This window comes from Centruroides sculpturatus, unplaced genomic scaffold (genome assembly GCF_000671375.1).
Source record: "Centruroides sculpturatus isolate CEXI.00-Female unplaced genomic scaffold, Cexi_2.0 scaffold992, whole genome shotgun sequence".
Taxonomy (NCBI): Eukaryota; Metazoa; Arthropoda; class Arachnida; order Scorpiones; family Buthidae; genus Centruroides; species Centruroides sculpturatus.
In genome coordinates, this window is record NW_019385115.1 from 320153 (window position 1) to 332713 (window position 12561).

At 34.4% G+C, this 12561-nt stretch overlaps 1 protein-coding gene across 1 annotated transcript; it reads left to right on the forward strand.

Annotated features, from left to right (window-relative positions):
• Nucleotides 1–1143: 1143 nt before the first annotated feature.
• Nucleotides 1144–12172, forward strand: LOC111634981 (alpha-(1,3)-fucosyltransferase 11-like). The gene is made up of 3 exons (XM_023379826.1): nucleotides 1144–2564; nucleotides 10673–10798; nucleotides 10866–12172. Exons 1-3 carry the CDS (start codon nucleotides 1417–1419, stop codon nucleotides 10885–10887), a joined length of 1296 nt encoding a protein of 431 aa, XP_023235594.1. The 5' UTR covers nucleotides 1144–1416; the 3' UTR covers nucleotides 10888–12172.
• The last annotated feature ends 389 nt before the right edge of the window (nucleotides 12173–12561 follow it).

The window sequence follows — 12561 nt, forward strand, 5'->3', positions numbered from 1 at the left end:
ACGCTTGACCATATACTCAATATGTTGTTGCCAACATAGTCTGTGATCTAATATAACTCCAAGATACTTGATGGTCCTGTTGACTTTGATGGTTTTATCATTCATTTTTATGTGGGGCGGTCTAAGATATAAATTTTTGTGCCCTGGCGTATTGAATACAATTGCATTTGTTTTTAATGGATTAAATACCAATTTATAATCATTACCCCATTTGTAGATTTTTTGAAGGAGTTCATTGCCTTTATGTTCCAACTCTGCTCTTGAGCGTCCACCGATGAGCATTATAACATCATCTGCATAAGCTACACATCCCATATGGCCCAAGTCCTCTTTCAAGAAAACATCAAATGTTATGTTCCATAGGATAGGACCACATACGGATCCTTGTGGACATCCTCTGGCTATGTTTTTGCTCACTTCATGTTGTCCATATTTCAATATTGCAGTACGATCGCTTAAATAGTTGTTTAGTAGCTTATAAATGTTGCCAGGACAATTGATTTTCCGTAATTGTAATTTTACTAGGGGCCACCAAACGCTATCGAACGCTTTAGATATATCTAGGCTGACCCCTAGTACGTATTTATGATCCTGTAATAGATTCTTGATTTTACATATATATATATATATATGTAAAATCTTTATATATATATAACTCTTTCTACCCTGTGGCACTAAGAGGACCTCTTTCAGCAAGTCCATTGCGGGTTCTGCCAGGCCACAATGGAGCGGCCGAGTGGTACCTTTTGATTCATCCTGTATACTGGTGATTATGTATATATTAATTTATTTTCTTTTACGTACTTTATTACTTAAATAATATTTTGCGATATTTTGAACGTCTTTTGTTTAGTTTCAGTCTAAAATTCACTACTTTTAATATATGTCGTCTGCTACCTTAACCGATGAGTGTGCCCCTAGTGAGCACTGTAAAAACTACACCTACGTTCGTCTAATAACCTTCTCTCTAATAACTACGGTTACGAATTGAAATTTAATATTAAAAGCGAGATTAGTAGAATTATTTTTTTATTAATCGCCATCGAAAATTTTTATCGTTTGTCAGTTCTACTTATAACTTAAAATAATAATAATAATAATTAATTTGATATTATTTAAAATAAATGCATTACTACAGGTGGCGTTGTACGTCACGAAGCACGTTGTAATGTTTACACGATGATAGAACGTTGAATTTCTTCGTTTTACTGAAATTGTAATATTGTTTGTACTTATTTAAATATTAAGATTAAAGAAGTAACGTCGAATTGATGTAAAATGCCGATCGAACGAACGACTGCTATGTTCGAGATTGAGAAAACAGCACTTAGATTTGCAGTTAACATGACTTTTACTCTCTTACGCTTTGTCATTTCTTAATTTCGAGAAGAAAAAGAAGACTGTTTCGTGTACGACATGAGACTGAAATCTGCGTGTATCGTTTTTCTTTTCCTACAAACTGTGTGGTGTTTAAAACCGACGATTGTGTGGCATACGAAACGTCTTTATCCTCATTTAACCGATCCTCAAAATATTCATTGTGGAAATGTAACGTGCATCTCTACGAGGAAGAGGGAAATTTCGGGAAACGGGAAATACGTGGCCTACTTATTTTACGGAACTGATCTCGAAGCGGAAGATCTGCCCTTGCCGAGGTCCGACGACGACGTCTGGGCTCTGATACACGAAGAGTCTCCCATGAACAATTATCTCTTTTCGCACGCGGCCGGTATAAAGCTGTTCAACCTGACTTCGACTTTCAGGAGAGAATCCGACTATCCGCTGACCACACAATTTATTCCTTCTCTGGAGTATTTGACCGAGAGGATGGCCGTCCCGTTGGAAGAGAAAAACAGATTAAGGCGAGAGGGTCTTTCTCCTCTTCTTTACGTTCAGTCCCATTGTTCCGTTGCCTCCGACAGGGACAGATACGTGAAAGAACTGTCCAATTATATTCCCATTGATTCGTACGGAAGTTGTCTTAATAATGCCACCCTTCCTTCGGATCTCGCCACTACGGATAAATACGAGAGTGAGAAATTTCTGCAGTTTATATCCAAGTATAAGTTTCACTTAGCATTCGAAAATGCGATCTGTGACGATTACATGACGGAAAAGTTATTTAGAGCCCTCCACGTAGGTTCCGTTCCGGTATATAAAGGCTCCTCTGTCGTCAGAGATTGGATGCCGGACGAAAACTCTGTCGTCGTCGTCGACGATTTCGATTCTCCGGTGGACCTGGCTAATTATTTGATGAAATTAGATCGGTCGGATGAGGAATATAATTCTTTCCTCGAATTCAAAAGGACCAAAGCGGTCAAAAATGAAATGTTACGTCGGGTAATAGAATCTCGTGAATGGGGTATTAACGATATTAATAAAATAGACGTTTTCCAAGGATTTGAATGTTTCGTGTGTCAAAAAATGGTTGATTTTGTAATTAATCAACAGAAATGTTTCGCTGGTGGAGATTGCAAGGAGATTTCGTATGTAGCAAATAAGAATCATATGGGATGTCCGCAGCCTCGTCCTTCCTTGGAAACCAAATTAGAAATGAATGATAAGTATGAATATATTTTATTATTTTGAAATCACAGTCTGTCTATTGGAAAGAATTAACTTGGGTATTAATCTACCATTGATAACTTAGTTGTGGGAAGTTAGTGGGAAGTTACTTCTGATTTCTTTGTCTGTTAAACATGTCACCACTATTATAAACAGTGTTATGGAAGCTTCACATTTTGGTATTGGAATATGAGGAAGTTTCCTTTAGTAGTTGCTAAATGCATGATTCTTTTCAGTTAATGAATGCTATAAAAAATTAACAGAATTAATGGAAAAGTCATTCTGCCAACCAGTGACAGAAAATAAATAAAATTCATGCATTGCCTGACATATTAAGCAAAAAGTGCTGACATCATTAGAGAATATGCTGATTAGTTTAACTGAAGTAACATCGTGCGCGAGTTGCTCTGAAGTTTCTTTCCGTAGACAGACTGTACTTGGCCTTGAGCTGTGCATTTCCATGCATTGTGTACAATATGACTAACTTTTGTGAAGTTGTACATATGATTACTACTCCAAGTAACAAACTCCATAAAAATTATAAGGAAAACAATTTAAAAATTAGTTACAAATACATAACTTTTTTACAAAATGATTACAATATAAATGAAACAAATGTTCAAAATTATACATACTTATGATACAGTGGTACCTCAGGATACGAAATTAATCCGTACTGAAACTGAGATCGTATCATGAAAATGTCGTAAGGTGGATCATCTTTTCCCATACGATTACATGTAAAACCAAATAATTCGTTCCAACGCGAAAAACATACTTAAATTAAAGCCAAGTAATACATTTAAAAAAATAACTGTAGTAAGNTGTGCATTTTTCTCATAGCAGTGTATGATTTAGTTTGGAGCAAAAATATGTTCTAATTTCATGTCGTATCCTGAAAATTTCGTATGCTGGGGCGTTCGTAACCTGAGGTACCACTGTACTATGATAAAAGAAAGAGTAACAAGAAACATTTCATATAAGATTAGGAGGATATAAACAAGATAAATTAGGAGTTACACAAGTAGAAATATACACAGCAAGAAAATCTGGTGGTAAAAGACTATTAAAATACATTAAATAATCAAAATATTTTACTGTAGGCTCACGTATTTGTAAAATCTAAGTGACTCGTACAACATGGAATTCATATAAAACGGAATAATCAACAGTGTTATAGGGGGGTCGACTGTACATAAGGGAATTTAAAACACAATCAACAGATGGGTATAAGGTAAATTATTTAATTTATTAAATAGTAAATACACATTATCAAGGGTTTTAATAACTTTATTCATTAGAATGTTGGCAGTCACAGACCAGAAAACAATATAATAATCAATTAATGACTGAAAAGTCATAAAGATATAGTCCTTAAGACTGTAGTATACAAAATGATCTGCCATGTCATCATAGAATACCATAGAATGTCTATTTGCAGGGCTACGTGATCTTTGAATGTTAGCATGGAATAAAAAATAACACCTAAATTCAAAGCTGAAGTAAGAGATAACAATCATTTATGTAAAAAGGATGGGAGATATTATATTCCTAAATAGAAGAAATAGATATTTTAGTCAAAAACAAATATTTCCAATTGTTTTTAACAACCATCTTTAGTTTTACATCTATTAATGACTTACGTTACTTCAAATAAATATTTCCAATTGTTTCTAACAACCATCTTTAGTTTTACATCTATTAATGACTTACGTTACTTCAAATAAAGATTTCCAATTGTTTTTAACAACCATCTTTAGTTTTACATCTATTAATGACTTACGTTACTTCAAATAAAGATTTCCAAGCTACCGATATTACGTTGGCTATAAAATTTACAGCCCTGTGTTTTTACTGACTTTATATAGTTCCATTCAATCCAAGTACTTCAGATGGTCTTTTTCTCAGTCAGGTTTGATGTATTAGTCGTGCTTTATCTATGTGGACTTGCACCTGATTGTCAGTTGCAAACGCTGCCAACACCATTGTTTGAAAGATCCATCCCGATTGACTTTTCAAGTTTCTTTAATTGCATGTTTAAGGAGTGTGTTGTGGTCTCAATGTATTCTAACTTTTTTTTTCACTCGATTATCTGTTAATGGGATGGAGTAGACTCTTGGTTGGTTGTTTTGGTTTTCTGGGTCTTTAGCATTTTTTAAGTAAAGAGTACATGGAAGGATTTCTTTTTTGTACTGTCCTGCAGTTATTGGCCTTAATTATTTCGTTGTGGATGCTGGTCAGTTGTTTGACATATTTGATTGTCTTAAAAGGCTTATTTTGTTTCTTCTTTTAGTCCGCAATTGATGTCAATGGATCAAGTCTCGGATGATTTATCTTATATAGTTTAGTTCCTTCCTCCTGTTTTCCATGCTGGAAGAATGTGTGAAGGCTCTTTTAACTAGCACACAGAACACTACTATTTTGAAGAATGGGTCATTTAATTCTGCTAGTATAAATGGGCATGTACTGTACATAGGTTTATGGAATACCTTGGTATGGATAAGACCATTTTGCCAAGTCAGAGTACATCCAGGAAGTGGATATTGTTGTAACTTTCTTGTTCTATCCCAAGCAGATCTATACAAATAGTATGTTATGAAAACCAGGTGTCACTCATTAGTACAACCTGGAACAGGAGGAGGAGGGGAAAGTTGGAAATGACTGGAGTACCGAAAACACAAACTAAACCTCTTTTTTGCATAGTGTTTATATCTCAAGGAACATTCATAAGTCAATATTTTCATCATATATTTGAGAAACACCAAATGTTTATCATTCCATAGAATGCAAACCGTGTTACATAGAGATATTCCACTCCATCACAACACGAAAGACACAGGCTTATATTTAAAGGCATTTCTAACTCATTTTGGCCAAATTTTGAGATACACCTTTATGTATTTTCATCGACAATATGTCATTCAATAATGGCTGGATTCTGTCCCTAAACGTTGAGGCTGGAGTGCCAGATTATATCATATATTTATACAAAATATATGATATTCCAAGTAGTGCAGCTTTCTATAACTTATGAATGTTGATTCTTGAAGCTATAGGTTCTTCAGGTGTAGTTCTAGTTCCTTTGGAATGTCTCCTAGGTTCAACCACAGTTAGAACTATGGCTGTCTTCTTTTCCCAGTCAAAATATAAGATTGTTTTTCTTCAATGCTGTTCTTACCTGTGACTATCTCATCTATAATCCTTACTTTGTTATCTTGTTTTTTTTCCTGTTAGCATAGTATCTAGGAATGTTATGAGCAAATGTTTATCCATCTGTATTTGAAAATCTCCAAATATTATTTTCTTCATTTTCAACAATTTTTTCTATTTTATCATACCAAGTCTTGTGGCACTGGAAGTCATCCTTTTGCAAAGATTTCAGTAAATCATTATTACTATTTTCTAGTTATGTCATTCAAGTTAGTTGGTTTGTGCATTTTTCTCATAGCAGTGTACGATTTAGTTGTAGTTGATGGTGGAGCCATCCTTTGATAGTAATGTGAGCTCGCTAATTCGCGCAAAAATGTCAGAATGACGGAATAGTTCCGTTTCGTAAGCGGGTGTGATTGGAACAGAGACAAACCCGACAATTACACAGCAATTGTCCCGATTTATCGTAACTTAAAAAATAAGCTGACAACTACAATAGTCCACAAGCGGCGAGCGGAATCAAAGCTTCTGGATCCTTTCTTTCTGTGAAGGGTGGGGGTCCTGCAAGAACGAATTTCCTGAGTTCTTTTCAGAAGTTGACTTCCTCGGGGCATCGTTGAGTGGTAGTCAATAGCAAGAGAGACAATGAGTTTGATTAGGAGTCGGGAATGCAGAGAATATTTCCACCGAGGATGAAGTCGCACAATAGAATGTCAAGTAGAGAAGCTTTCTGTATCCTTGGAATATGGATTTTTATAAGTTTTTCGGGACCCAGATCGACCACCTCGATTGGTTATTTTTCCTCATCCCTGCTTTTTAACTGGTTGTCACTCATTACTAAATGTAACGAGATTGAAACCCAGGTCGTGGGATGAGTCAAATCCCCAGTTGACTGTCAATTCGACCTCAACCGGGGATGGTTGATCTTAGGACTTCCATTATTATTCTATTGTTTAAATATGAGAACTACTCTCTCTCTCTCTCTTTTTTTTTTTTTTTCCATCAGTTTGAACATGTCTTTTTATGGTGATGAAATTTCTGTCTTAATATCAATATTTTTATATAATTATTTTATAAATTTCTTTTATATTTTTTGTGTGGTTCCGGTACACTTTAGAGCATCACAGTAACTCTCTAAACATTCGTTCTTCATACAAACTGATAGATAATTGCTAAATGTTTCAGTACATAATTTATTATTACTATATCCAGTTATAGTGAGGTGTTAAGTGTTAAATCAGTCGATGTGAATGTAGGACATAAAATAACATGAAAAATAATGTCAATCAATTATCTACCTGTTATATATATTTACTGTTTTTCATCACATTTTCACAATTCGGCTGTGATTTTAAAACTTTCCTTACCTATACTTACATAATATAGTGGTACCTTGTACTTCAAATTTAGTTCATTCCAGGAGGCTGTTCAAACTCTGTATCATTTGAAGTCAAAATCGGCTTTTTCTCATTAGAAATAATGTAAAATAAATTAATCCATTCTCAGATCTTAAACAATACCCATTTCAATAAACTTAAGACAGCAAATACCACACCACAGTTTTCAATTTGAAAGCTCACTGAGATTTTTTATTAATTAAACCTATATGTACAATTCGGGCCATTATACCCTTTCCCGGTTGGTTATTATTCGAGTGTTTTCTTATTTTCCAATTTGTATTTGACATTAAATTTTAATATACAATCCAATAAAAGCAGATCAAGAACGATAATTCAGATAAAAAGCATATCAGGCATATTGTTGTTTATGATTTTCCGAAAGGATATAACACCTTACAAGCATTAAAAAAAATTTTGTAGTATGTACGAGGAAGATGCTCCTAAGTTTCAAACGTGTTGATTGTGGTTTAAAAAGTTCCGTTCATGAAATTTTGAACTAAAGGATACAAAATGTATGGTGCATTCAAAAGCTGTTGATGAAGAAATATTCGGAAAGAAATTTTTAAAAATAAATGAATAACGCACAATATATAAAACCAAACACACCAAATATAAAGCAGAATGAACACTGAAAATATAGGAGCATAATGTGAGAGCAAGAGATGTTGAATTACGTTGAAGCATTGTTCAAACTCAAGCAAATTTTTGTCAAATTTAGCAATCAAACTCTGAAGTGTTTTAAGTGTGAGGTACTACTATATTATCACTTTGCTGATCTTGCTTTTGACTTCATTGTGTTTGGTGTTTTTTGCCTGTAAGCTGCCTAAGTATTCGTAGTTTTCTTCGGGTGGTAGACTCTTTATTTTATTGCAATTTGGCATTTTCACACTTTCACTAATTACTATCTTTCTTTTACCGCTCAGATCGCAGTTGCACATTCATCTAGTTTAAAGTCTGTTGCAATATTGTTACTAAAGACACCGATAGTGTTCAATAGAAAGTTAACTCTATATGATAATTTTTTAAAATCATCCGTCCAAAACATGAGACAGCTGTGTAGATATTGAATGTAGATATCGAATAATTTAGTCGAATATAGGTCATCGCTGATATTCTATTAAATTATTTATAAAATTCATTATATGTGGCTTATGCGCAAGGGCAACTAATACATAAAAACCTTGATTATTGGTAAATACTGTAACGCTATAACACAAAAGAACTTCCCATAAAAACTAGAACTTTTTCATAAAATTTAATATGGTAAATTAAAGATGTGACAATTGGATGCCTTTTTTTTTTTTTAGGGTTTTAAGAACGAGATATGTTTATGTGGTTGACATCCATTTATTTATTTGTATGCTGTCCCGTATTTTCCTGTTATCAAGATGGTATCTTTTTATTATGTCTTTCTTGACTTTTTGCGCTGCAATTTTAAAAAATTGTAGACTTATAAATTCCCACTGTCATCTGTTGTCTGACCTTCTTTAATCACAAGAATAGTGTTAAATAGAAGAAAGCAGAGGCCAGAAATGGGAAGAATAGGGGCAGGAGACCTCAATTAACTATATACAAATTTCCAAATAAAACCGGAAGTCACGTTATTTCATTTCAAAAATTTTTCCCCGAAAGCAGTTAGATAGATGACAGGCATGACTCTGTTGCTATCAGGAAAAGTATTATGTACAGGAAAAGCCACTGCTAAATTGAGATGGAGAGCATATATTTTAAATTAAATAAATTAAAAATTGCAGTCTGACATTGTAACAATATCACAATAAATAATTGCTCGTTCGTTTTTCCACTTATCGTCTTTCACGTCTTTCAGCTTAATAGCATCTGATCTTAGTTTTCTGATTTTCCTTTTCAGTTTAATTTTTCATTTTGGGAAACCAGTATGTTATTTTTTAGAGATTTACTTATATATTGTCTCTCGTTTTAGCTAAGTTTTCAAATATTCTCTATCCAAGAATGCAAGAATTTGAAATAGCATATATTAGCGAGGTTGCGGACGAAGTTTTCAACGTAAAAACGTGAACGTCGGACGTTCAACACTTCCTGTAAGCCTAGAAGTTTGACAGTGATGTTTGGAATGTTGATCATGATTCCACTGACGTTCCAAATGTCATTGTCAAACTTCTAGGCTTACAGGAAGGCAGCGCTGAACGTCCGACGTTCACGTTTTCACGTTGAAAACTTTGGCCACAACCTTGCTATTATAAAATGCTACAACAAATATAAACACTCAAACCTGATAGTTATAATTTGTTTTGTGAGAAGTCAGAGTTTTTTATTTCTTCCTTGAAAAGACATCCCATGCACAGCTAAAGTTTTAATAACAGCTACAAAACATTGCAAGATATTTTTCTCATTCTCCCTCACCTCATTAATTCGCTTCTCCAGTTTTTGTATTAATTCGAAACCATGTCTTTGATTTAAATAAGCCAGCATACACAATCTCTATAAATTGAGCAATTTTTATGATTTTAATGGCAAATTGGGACATTGATAGTTTAGAATTGAAAAATTATATTCATTGTATTCTTTCTTAGCACAAAGCACACAGGTCAGATTAGGTTAGCACAGCACAAATTCCCACTGTCTTCCGTCTGTCTGTCTTTCCTTAATCTCGAGAATGACGTAAAATAGATGAAAGACGAAATCAGATACGGAAACCTTAGGGGCAGGAGGTCCCAATTAACTATATACAAATATCTGATGCAAACCTGAAGTCATGTTATTTCAATTTAAAGGCAGCATTGAAGCAGTCCTCCACACAATAACATGGTAGTCATCTGTTCCTAAATAGAACTAGGATTCATCACTGAAGACAGTATGCTTTTATCGCGGCAGGAATGTAAAGGTTATTAAACAACATTAGTGTGCTAATGGTGGGATATACAATGGGATATACATACTTCTCTCTGCTAGTCTCCTGCCATTGGTATAAAAGCTATAGATTACTGTAGTGAGGATTCCACCTGTCTCTGAATAGCAGAGAAAGACACCATTGTGGCTGTTTGAGCTTTTGCCACAATCAGATGATCAAGTCTCCTGATGATCTGACTGAAGTCTTCGCAGCCTGATTGCTATGTATGTATTCGTTTACATGCCACATCATTGGGCTGAGTGGAACAGTCCATTAGTGGATCAGTGAAAATTGTGAACAGTGTGAGCTTCTGCAAGACTTTTTATAGGACATTGGGATGGTGATTTTAAGGCATTCTGGTGGCATTACCTGTAATATCCACAACTGTAATATCTTTGTCATTTACAATAATATTGGTATATCACTTATAATATTGGTACATCACAGGAAAACCTTTGGTATATCACCTGTCCCTCAGGCATCATATGCCTGAGGGACAGGTGATATACCAAAGGTTTTCCTGTTTAATATTTATGGGAAAGACCCATTTATTGCACTTTACATGAGTAACACTATTGAGATTCACTGTATATTGACTGTAGCATATTGCTTTAATACTCATATTTGCACTAATACTCAAAGTATTTCATGTTAAAGAAAGTTCTTAATTTTCTTTTTCCCATTCTAGATGGGTTCAAGAATCTTGGGTGGATAGCTACTGGTATGGACTGGATTTGGCAAAAGCGATTCACAAGATGATCGAAGCTAGAGAGAAGAAATCTTCTCGGATTAATAAATACCTGATGTCCATGAAGTACGCCCATTAAAAATTGTGATGTAAATGGTGCTAATGTTACAATATAAATGTTATTTTTTTGCAGATGTTTACAAAGGGTTCTGTAAGTTTTATTGTTATAACAGAAGTAAATAAATGTTTTAGTAATAAATGATATTCCTGCCATTGTGTGAAGCTGCTGAAATATTCCAAAATATTTTTATTAATAAAGCTACATGAAAAAGTAATAGGATATTGTAGTTTGTATTCAAATCACTCAAACTAATTTACAATAAAAAAATACTGAATTACCTTGCATCATCAGTAGTATGGTTATGTACAGATGCTTTTCACACTTATCCCATTCAGAGTATATGTCAAAGCACTTGAACTTCCTGTCTCTATCAGGAGGAAACATGCCACATGTTTTCCATTAATAGGAGGGTAATGAATAGATTATGCTGCGGTACCATTTAATTATTGATTTATATTGATATCAGTGAAACTTTATTTACGAGACAGGTTAAGATGGGCCGGATGGCCGAGCGGTCAAGGTGGCAGTCTACCGCTCCGGGGACCCGGGATCAGATCCGGTTGGGTCAAAAATTCCTGGGCCCTGTCCCTCACCATCCGGCCGCACCAATGTGGGCCCTGTCCCTCATCATCCGGCCGCACCAATGTGGGGCTGGCTAAAAAGGGCTTAATAAAATTACCCACAGCTACACTGTTACCAATCTTTGCTCTTACCATCCTGTTTAACGCCCGATTTCTTCTGACAACACTCGACCTATAATCTGTGTCAAACCACGAAAATTTAGAAGTTCTAGAGGCCTTTGACACCAATCTGAAAATGGCAATTTGTGAATGACCCCGCTCTTGTTTATCTTGTGGAACAACGTTGGACAAGAATTATCATTGTACCATTGAAGTCCTTACTTTAATCTCTATTTTCTAAAATTAATTTACACCTGTTTGTCGCAAGGTTCCCATTATTCTATAAATTAATTTTTGATATAATTCAATAAAATTCTAACAGATTGATCCAGTGGTATAACTAAGATTTTGCTCTGGGCAACGATCTAAAATGTACAGTCGGAAAGAAGAAAAATTATTAAAAACCACCAGTGACCATTGAAAATAAAACCGAGAGAGACCATTTTATATTTTGTAAATAAACAATTTTATTATAATAGAGTAAAAATATTTTTAAATTAATATTTATTGCAGTTACATTAGTACAAAATATTTACAATACGTAATCTAATTTGGGTACAAAATACATCGTTATTTAAATCGGTGGGGGGGGAATCATCGGTCGGTGCAAAAGTTTGTCTGAGTTACATAGAATCTCATGTCCTTTTTGTTATTTACAGTAATTAATCGCATAGATTTTTACATTTTCATCCATTCGAATCGAACGTTTAACATTCCGGGTTACAATTTCCATATTCAAACCGAATGGAGAGGTGTAACAATGCAGGGTTCGAGCTTTCACCGAGGAGACGACAATTGAATTAATTTTTTACTTACAAGTTAGTTACCTTTCACCAGAAATCTCGTTACCTTCTCGAAAGTGTTAAATAGAGAGGTTGCGGATGAAGTTTTCATCTCTAAAACGTGAACGTCGAACGTCGAGCTCACGTTTTAGAGATGAAAACTTCGATCGCAACCTCGCTAATAAAAAGAGAAATTAGACTTATGACTCCAAGCTTTGTTTTATTTATATTATATTTAAGTTTAAATTGACTATAACTATTTTTCCGGAGGGTAAAACTTGTTTAGAACTCGAAAAGTATTAATAT

Bases quoted from the DNA above. Each gene is read 5' to 3' on its own strand.
- LOC111634981 (XM_023379826.1), top strand. From the start codon at position 1,417: ATGAGACTGAAATCTGCGTGTATCGTTTTTCTTTTCCTACAAACTGTG. The intron at 2,565-10,672 runs GTATGAATATAT...TTCCCATTCTAG, and splicing joins AAATTAGAAATGAATGATAA to ATGGGTTCAAGAATCTTGGG. The intron at 10,799-10,865 runs GTACGCCCATTA...ATTTTTTTGCAG, and splicing joins AAATACCTGATGTCCATGAA to ATGTTTACAAAGGGTTCTGT.